The 12,629-nt window shown below is 41.9% G+C and overlaps 1 protein-coding gene across 1 annotated transcript in view; it reads right to left on the minus strand.

The window, feature by feature from the left end:
- Positions 1-10,748, minus strand: part of LOC8039868 — a 54,759-nt gene extending 44,011 nt beyond the window's left edge. The window contains exon 1 of the mRNA XM_040212581.3: positions 10,700-10,748. Within this exon, the coding sequence (XP_040068515.3) occupies positions 10,700-10,748 (49 nt within the window). The remainder of the gene's footprint in view (positions 1-10,699) is intronic.
- Positions 10,749-12,629: the final 1,881 nt, after the last annotated feature.

Below are 12,629 nucleotides of genomic sequence, written 5' to 3' on the forward strand. Positions count from 1 at the left end.
GTGATGATCATTGTTTATCGCACGATTTTCAAATAAATACCTGAGAAACTTAAATTCTGCTTTTTTTGGAGTTTTCTGTTTTTTTTTTTTCTTTTTCGTAGCCCTCAATGAGAAAAATTAAAGATTTTTCGATAAATGAGTGTTTTCTGCATCTGCGAGTAGTTTTCGGATAGTTCACCAAATTTGTATGAATTACAGACACCCGCATAAAATGCGCTAACCCAACATTTTTGTAGCTAAAGATTCCGCACAAAAACAACAACAAAAAAAGAAAAAAAATGCGTCCTGTTTATTATTTTTTTTTTTGCTTCACTCCTTTTACGTTATAAAAGCCGAAATCCGTTAAAAAACTGAAAAGAAAAATGGCGGAAACCATTAATGGCAATGCGCAGAGATGAAAAAGGGAGGGTCATATATTTTGCAATTCTAAACAGACTGGCAGAGTTATTGAAAACAGAGCAATACAAAGGAAGATCGGACGACACGCAGTACAAAGCCTCCACAACTCAGGAAACTGAATTTTGGAAATAGTCAAGCGCTTTTATAACTTCCATAGATTCGCTCTGCTTTCTTCCATTCCAGCGCACGTGACCAACACTCCAAAACGACCGCGGCTTGGCGGTTGTCCCGGGAGCAAAGCACGACAACCAGGTTGCCCGACAACGCGGGTGCAGGTTCGACAATGCGCTTCCATTTGCGCTACTCAACAGCACGTGGAGCAACCCGACATAAAACACAAGGCCTGTCCCTTCCCCGTCCTATACGTCATCACTAATGGCTCCAGGCAGGAGCGCCTAGCTCCAGCGCGTCATGCAGCGTCTCACGACGTACTCGACGCTAGCAGACGGCGGTGGAAAGACGTCCGCGTCTTCCGCTTTGCGGCCTACTCTCGTCGAACTTCGGCGTATTTTGCCCCTTTTGGGGAATGTGGGACGCCCACTAGCGGTGACGTCATGTGTGGGCCTAGTGTTCTAGGTGCGTGAAGCCGCCTCGAGACGCTCTAGCACGTCTGGAGGCCAACACGCTCTGCCGGGCACTCTCGGGAGGCAAGAAGCGCCCAAATGGAGCGCCGTCCAATCTCATATTGGAGGCGTCGCACGCTAGGCAGGGGGCGACCGAAGCTCAATAGGGCAGGCCTTCTATTCTGGGAGTCGCTCTCCCGGCAGTTTTATTTTGTCGAGTTTTCAAGGCGGAATTTTCTCTCCGTCTCAGACGCACTTCATCTCTCTTCTTTCTTTTTTTTTTTCTTTTCGTGCGTCAGCAAAGCTCGTTGGAAACGAAAGTATTGTAAATGAACAAAGCAAGTTTATTCAAAAACAAGAAAACTGTGGGGCCGCTGTCATTTCGATAAAAAAAAAATTTTAAATCAATATTTTTTTTTTTTTTGAAGGGCTTATCCGGTTTTGCGTACCTTGGACCACTATGCTTGGACATTTGAAGTCATCTCAAATCGCATTACCTTCCCACCCTTCCCTCTGTTTAAAGCCGCTATGTAACAAACTGGACTTCTTTTGTTCGTAGCGTACCCGTGCAGTCTTGTTTTCTGAAAAATGTAATAATTCTCTTGCCTAGTGATTCGCCAGTCGCCCTTACTGCGATTCACAAGCGAAACATATTTTCGTTGGTAGCACGTGGCGAAATAGGTACGAAATGTAAAGGTATTTTGGCGGCACAGGTACTTCACTAGTTAGGGAAGCTTTTAAAACTATATGGCCGTCCTGATTTCTACTCCGCACAGTACCAATATCATGCTGAAATGCAAAAACGTTTTGTTTACTGACTGAAGTGAAAGCCTAGCACGGTGCAAACTGGGAAGTTTGGTCGTATATTTTCGCGTCATGGAATTTTTTAAAATTTATTTATTACATATTTCAAGTATTTTGATGGGCCCATGCACGTGTGGGGTTCCTTAAAATGTTCCTTAAACAAGCAATGTAGCTTTGTTGATACATACAGTGGCTGATGCGAGTTCGACTGCACGAACAGCAATCAGACAGTACAGACTACGCAGCCTAGCGGGCACCGAACGGAGGATTAAAGCAGCAGTGACGGTGTTCAACTTTGAAAATGCACCTCCCGCGCGTGATGATAGCTCTTCACACTCCGCCGAGCGCACGATGGCGTTTTTTGGGGGATCGGTGGCGGAGTGGGCTAGCGCACACGCGCACACGAGCTCGGAGCGCGTGGAGCGAAAGCTCGGGCTGCGGAACCCAGGGATCCTGTGTTCGTTCTCCACCCCTGTCCGTTTCGATCTGGATGAGCATCGTACCGGCGTGTGTGGAACCCAGGCTAGCGGTTGTACTGCATTGGCTAAATTGCTGATCTACAGCTGGGAAACTCGTCGCCCGTTGAAGCAGACCAAGCTCTAGGCTGTAAAAACATACACACAGCCCAGTTTTTGTTTTTCGATAGCGTTTGTATCGCACGGTCTGTACTGCCTGGTCGCCGTTGGCACATTCCAGCTCATATCGCAGGTCACTGTACAAGATACATACATACGAGACAATTTATCGGAGACAACAACATCGTCTTGGGGGATATGGCTGAGGTTAATAGATGCCTGATGAGACCATGCCACTCAAAATTCAAGTAGGAGTGTCGAGTTGTCTGTGCCTCTGTGAGATGTTTGTGTCTGTATGCGCTTGTATTCTCATATGTTCTGGTGTGTCAGCTCTGCTGCCGATGTCAGCTGTGTACCACCATCCGCTCGAGCATGGTGTTTCCGAAAGTGCAAATGTCCCTTTTTATTGAGACACTTGTCTAGCACCTTTCTTCCGTCCTTTCTACTTTGTTTTAAAGTCTCCTTCACAGTCTCAAGGTTAAAACGTCATGATTATTACGCACCAGCTCGCCTGTACTTCGACCATTTGTTTTGTTAACAACAGCTGCACAATACTAAATATAATTAAAATATAATGATACACGGTTGAACAGCTTAACGAAAAGGAACGGGTTCAAAGAAATAGTTCGTAATTTCTAAAGTTAAGACCCTACATACGCATATTAAGTTTTTTCAATTTTTACCAATTTTCAATGTTTTGGTGCGTTATACAAAACCAACGGCGTTCTTCGGAGAGGTTCTTCGTGTGATGACCCCAAGCCTTGTAAATACAATCCTTATATACTTATAAAAGAGATATACATTTTTTGCTTATGTTTATGAACTCAATCAATCGCTCACATTGGCCACGATATTAATTTAACATAATATTTGGTGGATGTTTTGCCAAACACGGGAGTAAATATTGCGACATATTCGTGCATACACGTGCAGAGCGTGATTATGCAGAATATATTGTTCCCAATTAAAGGCATCACACTTTATGCATGAAAGTCACGTCCACGAAGTAAATTGTGAAACTCTACTACCTTTTACTCAATGAAAAGTGATCGTTTTATATAAAATATTCTTGATGAGCGTAACAAAAAGCAAGGCAACTTATTCTAGGTTAGAATGTGCTACGCGCCGAACTTACTATGACGATTGTTCCAGCAGCACTCGCGAGTACAAAGGGGCTTCGCGTGGTGAGCCGGGTTAGTCTCACCCCAGCGTTCGATCCTGCTGTTTCGCCGCCATCGACGCCTGCGATGCTAACCTTTTTTTTTTTTTTTTATTTTGGGGGGCCCAAGTTTACCCAAATAAACGTAAACTTTTCTTCAGTTTCCGTCGCCTTATCAATTGTCCTTAGTGACATAATAACTGACTCCAAAATATCACGAAATATCACTGACTCAAAAATATCACGAAATATTACCGATATCACCGACTCACAAGAATATTACCAATAAAGTCGACTCACGACATATCACGGACTCACAAATATCACCGATATGTATTGTTTCATAAAATAGAACTCGTCCATCGTATTTTCTCGTATTATACCTAAACAATAATAAACCCCGCACAGTAAAATAGAAGTTGCAAATCTTGGTATATCGCTAAAAAAATATTCCGTCATCGCTGAGCGGCTTATCGCCGAACCTACGTGCGTTGACAGTTATGTCTGCGCGAGAGTCGCTTACTCGAGTTCTGTATGCACGCTATTCAGTGTAACTGTTGTTGACCACAATACCTGGACCCACGGTTTGTAGGCTTCACTGAAATAGATAATGAAGCAAGGAAGACGAGTAGTTGTAAGAAAAGACCTGCGTCCAGATATGAAATCTTGAATCGTGTACTGATGTGATAACATAATAAGCCCGCGTAATGCGGAGAACAGCAAGAAAGCGGCCGTGGACGCCGGAATAATAGGGCGGCATCTATAGCCGTACAGATCCTCGATCGGTAAACTGTTAAAGGATGCTGGGAAAGGCTGCGATAATTCAGCGGCATCCGCATACAGATAAGGTAATATGTACTCTTCAACAATGCAGCTGTTAACCGTCAGATATTGGAACTGTTGGCGTGCGCTTGAGAAAATGAGCTTGAGCTTTGCGCGTATAATATGGTGAACAAAAAAACTGTGATATGCAAAGCTCCTCAATTGAAAACATCCCAAGTTGTCTTCAGTGCTGGCAAAGGCGCGAGCGTGTAGTTTTCAACTCGCTTTTTATGCGTGGATTCTTGTGCACACAAATACATTCTGCAGAGCCATGCTCTCGCTAGTGTCTTTGCCATCAAAAAAGCCATATTATAAGATCAGAAAACCACGCGCTTGCGTCGTAGCCCTTGTCAGCACTGTAGATTGTTGTGACATGAAGATATACCATTCGAGAAACTGGTTGTTGGGCGGTGCCACTTCAGGGTTCGTACGTATTGCGCGAGCTTTACTCGCCTTCCGAAGCGACAAATATGGGCCTGCTGGGCATGCCGGGCTGTGATGATAATAATAATAATAATAATAATAATAATAATAATAGTTTATTGCACGAACACAGAACAAGGTACAAACTGGGGTTCATCAAAGCCTACTAGGGCTTGTATGATGAACACCATCTTGATGAGCATGCTGCTCGTGAAGTGAAACAGAAAAACACAAATGCTAACAAAATTTGCTTCCGGAATCACTTAAATAGAAAAAAAAGTAATTTAATATGATTGCTCACACTATGTGACACAGCATTACTATCAAACCTAATGCAGAGATACACAAAACATGAGTTTGTTTTTTCTCGATCGGTCTTGAGATGGGCCTTAGCAAACACACTTGAGAGCTTTCTTTAATTTTCGCACCGACTCTATCTAATGTAAGTCTTCGTGAAGCTCATTCAATATCTTTGGTACGTAAAATTATCTTACGCTTTCTCCATAATGCGTTCTTCTTCTGGGCACTTCAAACCGTTGATTGCTCCTGAAAGACCTAGACACATGCTCGGGATTCTTAAAGGAACTGTCCCAGTAGTGCCTGGTGATAATGGTGTGCTTGAACAGGGTCTCAAAATTAGGCAACTGAAACAATTTAAACAAGTTGTCCTCTGCGAGAAACTCCGAGTTGTAAGCTACACTTCTCAGCATACCTTTCAAGATACCATCAATCCTTGTATGCCATCGCCTGGGCAGTTTCCAAATAAAGTAATGCCATAACTTAAAATACTGTTTCCCAGTGTCTGCATAACAAGTATCCGAATTGACATCGGGACAAACACTTTAATAGAATACAATAGACAGGATACTCTTCTCATTCTTTTGCAAATATTTGCCATCTACGTGTTCTAGGATAAATCAGAATCGAACACAATTCCCATGTACTTAACATCACAAACATATTCAACAGGAACACATGTACAATCGGCACAACATGACGTATGCAAAATCAAGGGCCTATCTAGGCAAACACTCCTCAGTGGGTTTGAAAAATAGACAAGTTTTGTTTTTGGGCAATTGATATTAATAAGGTTTGACGTAAACCAATCCATCAGGTGTATGGCGTCATCTTGTAGCATATCTATCGCGGTACTATATTGTATATGGCGAGATAAAAGCAGGGTGTCATCCGCATACTGATAAATAATAATAATAATAATAATAATAATAATAATTTGTATCGTTCTTTTTGTTTTTTGCAATACAGAAAATCGGGTTCGTCAAAGCCTAGAGGCATGTACGACGTGGCCCGGCAGCCGCGAATAGTTATTTAAACAAGGCTGCCATTTGCGTTGAAAAACAAACACAACAACACCAATACATCAATGACAAGTTCACTCACTTTGAAAATATACATACAAATAAAGGAAGAAAAAATATCTTGTTGAAGCATTGAAGCTACGTGTACAAAATTTTTGTTCATAAGGGTAAAGAAGACGCGGTTCCCGATAAAAGGAACCTGACCAGTGCCATCTGGAGAGGCCCATATGTGGAGTTCTTCGCTTTTATTTAAAAGCGACGAACACGCCCGTGCAGGGCTGTAAAAATTACACGATGGACGCTGGGATCGAAAACACAGCACTAGTCTGTCGAAGATTATGCGTTTTCATTTTTGCAGAATTTCCATATAATTAATTAGTTTGGCCGGCAATATCCCTAACACGTACGTCTTTATTTCTTTCTCGTTTTTTTTCCCCATAATATCCCGGATGATAGCCTGCTTCAAAATAATAACCCTCTTTGGTTTTCTCTCTAATGCAGGGGCGGATTTATGGCTAAGGTTTGGAGGGGAATTTGTGATTATTTTTTTTTAATTGCGCGGTCTAGTAATTACTAGGGTATTTAAAAAGGAAAATATTAATCAAGTTTTAACGTTTGTTACAGCCTAAAAATTTCCACCAAATTTTTATTAGTTTCCTGATTTATTTTATAAACCCGCACTTGCTGCTGCAGTGGCTCAAAAATTTGCAATATAAGTTGTAAAAAAAAACAAAAAAAAACGGAGAGAGAGAGAGAGAAAGAGACATCATACGTATGCATGGTTCTATATTCTTCATAAAAACAGTGACTATATATCCTTATTTAAGAAACACAGGCAATGCGGCGTGACAGAGTTTTAGCAGAGACTTGAACAAATAAGATACATCAATTTAGTCAAAAAACACCACGAAGACCGAAGAAGAAAGTATTAGTTAGCAAGACGAATGTAAGAAGGCCGAATATTATGGAGACTTCATGATTCCTCGACGAACGTGATCAAAATGTCTTGTTATTATAATTGTTATGTCATTTACTCACTCTCGAAAAATGCAAAGTTCTTGAGAATGGTGTGACGTGACGGGATTTCGAACATTTAGTTGGAGTAATTAAACTCTTATATAAAAACAGGGGGTTGGATTTATTAGCGACTTTACTCTCAATGACTAGGTGTATTACGGGAGACAGCCAAACAAAAATAACAGTTCGGTTTTTTATGGTATTGTAGTGGATGCTTGAAACCAATAGAAAACAAAAGCGCGAGCTCAAATGTCCTTCAGCCCAGTACCTAGGCGAATTGCATGGAACAACATTCAAATTATTTATTGAACAGATTCACGTTTATTTAATAAATAAAAACGATAACCCCCTACGTTTAGGGAGAACAGTATGCAGACACAATTATTAACACAAGTTATCAAATTAAAAGTTCTTCACAGCACGAACATCGCCTTCCGTCATCGTGCTTTCTGCGCGTAGTGGTCTACCACCTTCTCTTGGTTGACGTTGACATCTCGGTGGACGTTGAAGAGGGCAAGACTGTTTAATTCATTTTCGCCACACTGCGATCTAATCCAAGCCTTAATCCGCAGCAGGGTAGAGAAGGACCGTTCAGCGCCCCCCCCCCCCCCTTTCCCCCCGCCTAAATCCGCCCCTGCTCTAATGATTCGTTCTTGACAGAAAGAAAAGAAATTATCATAACGCCGCTATTATTAATAATCCTGTTCATTTGGACAACAAATCACGATATATAATCTATCTTTGTCAGTCTTTGTATCCGGGCTCAGACAGGATATTTTTTATACGTGCAACGATAGCCTAGTTCGTCTTTCGTGTTCACAACAGGAGCGACTATTTATTTTTTACATATTTTAATAGACGAGTGAACAACGTTATCTTAATTCGCTCAAAATGAGGGGACAAATATTTAAATCGACCGTCTTCAGAGCTTTTCAGAGTTGCACGACAAAAGTTTTGGTGTGCCACCCTGAAAGCATTTTACAATAGTTAATACGGCAGTTACACAATTTGGCCCGGCCTACAAAGTAGCGCGCATATTTTTTGTTGATTTTCGCATAGTCACAGGTTTGCTTCCATAAACAGTGATTCATTAAAATTATTTCACATCCCTTTCCTCCCATTGCCTACCAATTGTCACAATTTAACAACAAAAAAAATAAGCTTGGTTCATGAATGTTTTCGCGAAACGTTTTGGAAATGTTTTTGGAGTTAGGGGAGTTAGCTCTCGACAGTAATTGGCAAATTTGGCCAGACTACCGTAGTCCCTGTCTTGGAGTACTTAGCCTGCGTCACGCAGTAGTGACACGAGAAACTGTTACTTAACTACGACCCTTGAAACAAGCGCCCACTAGCAAACGGAAATGCAAAGCAGTGGACGCCGGAACAGCCATTCCTGCAGAGGGTGCACCTCCGCAAAGCCTGTGTTTAAGCGGAGAAGCCAGCGCAACGGAGCCAGCCGACACGACGATTGCCTTAGGTAATACGCCTAAGAACTAGATAGTGTTATCTTCAATAATGCATCTTAATATATTATTGACACTTTTTCAAAATTTGAACCCGCATAAAGTTTTTTTATTTTAGTTTTAATTTAAAATTACTCAAATTACTTCTTACCCCTTTAGGATGCACAAAATGTAAACGCGAAGACATCAGTTTACCAACGGCACCGACGTTACTCACAGGTTTTCCCAGAGTTCTTTAGCGAACCGTGCCGCTGCCCACTGGCTGTACGCATTAATGTTCGAAGCGTCGGTACTGACCTGCTATGAAGTGTAAAACGCTGTGCGTCCGTCGACGTGCGATCTGTCCACCCTTGGTAGCCGCCATTTCCTCGACCAGCTCACTGTGCCTGTTTGAATCGAGTAGCGGTGTCGTCGGAGCTAGACCTTCGCACCCTCCATATCTTGAGCTTCGGCGAAAGGTTTTCGGTCACTCCGCCGCGCTCTGGCACCGAGGATAGGAGGGGGCGAGGGTGCGTCATCGATTTCCCGAGGATCCGCCAAGCGCGGAACTGCGAAGCGGAACTTGGACTGCTTCTTCCGTCGTTCAAGCTCGCATCACCAGAGAGCGCTCGGACTGCCGCGTGCCTCTATTTCTCACTATTCAGGGTAGATGGCGCAAGCTATCATTCAAATTCGCGCAACGCGTTGGTTTATTGATTCTAGCATGTATCAACTGTGGTGATCGTGAAGAAGTCTGTGCGAAAATGACTAATACTTTTTTTTTTAATTTTCTCGCAAATATTAGTTTTGAAAGTGCACGCCGTGATAAAGTGTATTGATTGATACATTTGTTGATTAATTTTATCTTATTCATTTACTTTTAGTGTCCCACAAACAGCTCTGAACCTTTTTTAAGGTGCAGTTGTCATTGAGTATGTAACCTACAAAGACACCTAACATAAAAATTAGAATTTTTAACAAAAAATAACATCCAACTCTTTCAAAATATACGCTCATCTTAAATATATATATATATATATATATATATATATATATATATATATATATATATATGAATAATATTCGCAGAAATTTGTTCAACATAATTATGTGTCCATTGTAAGAGTGTAAGAAAAACACGGGGCATGTTTGTTGCTTCGGAAGGCGAGCAAAGCACTCTGAGAATGACGTCTAAAATTCCTTTTATGGAACGGTTGAAATCGTGAATAGTTAAATTTATCTAGAATCGAATTCTAATCGAATAGTGGCGAATAGTGGCTACGAAGTCGAATGCTGAATCGAGTACCAATAATAAAACCTCTGTTTAAAATGCACATAAACAAACAAAAGACAGCACCCCCTCAATATTGATCGAGCATTAATTTTTGCGGAACAGAGTCGCCGGCACTCATAAAGGGACGTGATTGACCAGGCGGTTTAAATTATAATTTCCATTGTTATTGCAATTAATTGCCATAAGTTATGAATGTAGAAAGCCAAAACCCCTCATAACTGAACTTTCTTTTTTCAATATCCGATTTGCAGTGCACAGCTTGCGGCAGGTCACGCGAGATATACGGGCTGTTTAATTTTAACTCGAACATATATTCTTTTTTATCCGTGAACGGTACACTAATTTGGTCTGCGCAGGTGAGTTATACGGCCAGGGGGATGTACAATAGGTAAAATAGCGGGCTAATCGTCCCTATAAGTCGGATATTAACTGAATGTTTTTTTATGTTTAGTTACTGGAAATAAGCATGTGGTTCCGATTAGAAACCTGCAGAGCGTGCTCGAAAACAGCTCGGTCAGTCAATTTTAGAAACAGCCGAAGCAGGAGGGAAGAGCGGGGATGGGCTACAATTGCCACTCGTGAAACAGGCGCGACGCTGGCGATACGAAGACAAAGATGATAAGATTATCATCCGCATCTTCGGCATCTGACGCCTTGCGCCTGTTGCGTGAGTGGTAACTTTAGCGCACCACTGGACTTACTGCATGCTGAGTCTCAAATGTACTGATTAAGTGGTTGTAGTTTACGCGCAGAAAGTTTCTAATTAAAACTACATGCTTGTTTTTACTAATTCAAAAGTTAATTAACAACTTTTAGATAATGATCCGGCTTATTGTGGCAATTATCCTCCTATTTAATAACCACCCTTGTCGCATAACTTACCTGCGCAAACCGCATCTTTAACACATTTGTTCGAAACGAAATTAAACATAACGTATGAATGCAATATTGCGGTGTACGTATTTTCGGGTTTGCGCAGAACGCGTTGACGAAGCTCGAGCGCGACTGTTTCATTCGAGAAAAACAGGAAACGAATTACTTTCTATCGAAATCGTTAGTTTATCGATGCTTCAACGATGCAAGCACAATTTAAACCCAGCAGAGGCCTGCCAGGACTATGCCACCATATAGAGAGCGTTTTTGAATAAACCCATACTTTGTAAAGCAGCATCGATATTCGATGCGCCGAAGTATTCGAAAATTCGAATACTACCAATTCGAAAGTCGAATCGAGTTATTCGGTCAATCGCTATCTGAATCGAAATCAAAGCTCGAATATTCGCACCCCCCTAGTTTCTAGGCGTCAGTTCCTTGCCTTAGGAAGGAAGGAGGGCACGGTTATCCACTCGTGATACTACATATGGGGGAAATTATTCGCATCAATGCAACAGCCGGTAAAAAAGGTAGACGGCTACAACACACTAATGAAAAATTAAAAAGACGACACGGGAAAATATTTGCTGGATCCAAAGTAGTCATAGCGAAATAACAACTATAAATCGAGACGATGACTTCGGCTTTCTGTGAGATAAAAGAAATTGACAGGGCCAAAAAAATATCGATGATCCTGTACGACTGCTATGACGCTTGGCAAGGCGTTCCATTCATTATTTGCAAGGTTCAGCGGGGAGTATCTGTATAAGTTAGCACGGGCAAATACAGAATTTACTTTGTTCCGGGATAGTCAAAACGGAGAAAGATGTGAGTCGCTGGCACAATGTGATTGTGACGAAAGGAAACTTAACTGTGAAGTTTCCGATGAAATAAGGAGTAACCTTGCTATCCGCCTTCTGCTTTCGAGGGACGCTAAATCTAATGAGTTTTTAATACGGTTGATACTGCTGGTAGGGAAATAGTCGCGTGTTATAAATCGGGGGAATTTATTTTGCAACAACTCTAAATCGTTGAAAAAGTAGACTTGGTGGGGATTCCATGTGACGGAGGCATATTTTAATTTACTTCTAACGAGGGATGTATATGCTCGGATTTTTGTGTTATCGTAGGCTAGAAACAGGTGTCTTCTCGGGAATCCCGGTGTTTTAGAAAAAACATCAAACTTAGTTTAATATAAAGATTCCACGACACATTTGATGTTAGATGAACTACAAAATATTTATATGTTAATTTATGATTGACCACACTCTAGACATCTTGGCTCTTAAAATAATTGTGGACAGTTACCTAAATCTTAATCGCAGGGAAAACCCGTCCGTCGCCCAAGAATGCCCAAAGAGTCCGCGACAGAGAATATACCCTGAGTTTCCTGGCATCAGGAAGTCTCAAACGATCTCCAATGACATCCGCTCCGCAGTAAGCCCCAAAATGGCGGCGCTCGCACGCAAATTTGAGCACAGAGTCCCGAAACGCGAGGCGTCGCTTATCTAAAAGGCTGTATTGCCAGACATAAACGCGTCTGGTCATTCGTTCGCTCTCCGGAACGGGAAGCACTCACTGTTGGGCTTTGGGAATTACGCTCGGGACTATGCGTTTAAATCGTATATAGCCAGCAGAATATTTGTACGTAGTATAGCCGAACTATACTACGTTCCACACTGGATGTGCGAGTCAGGTTGAAGCTACGAGCTCGAGCCTACTTCTTCGTGCGTTGGTTACACCGCATGAGCGGGCTTGGCAGAGAGGCTGAAAGCCCGCGGAGCCCGCTCTTGTGCAACGCTCGCACTTAGTGTGAACCGAGGTTTAGAAAGATACACGCCCACAATTTTTCGAAGAAACAGTGTTTGATGTAGGAGCAGTCAGACTGCTCCTACATGAAACGAGAGGCACGGTTGCAGACATAATAATATCTGCGGAC

This window comes from Ixodes scapularis, unplaced genomic scaffold (assembly GCF_016920785.2).
Source record: "Ixodes scapularis isolate PalLabHiFi unplaced genomic scaffold, ASM1692078v2 PGA_scaffold10__122_contigs__length_95168666, whole genome shotgun sequence".
Lineage (NCBI taxonomy): Eukaryota > Metazoa > Arthropoda > Arachnida > Ixodida > Ixodidae > Ixodes > Ixodes scapularis.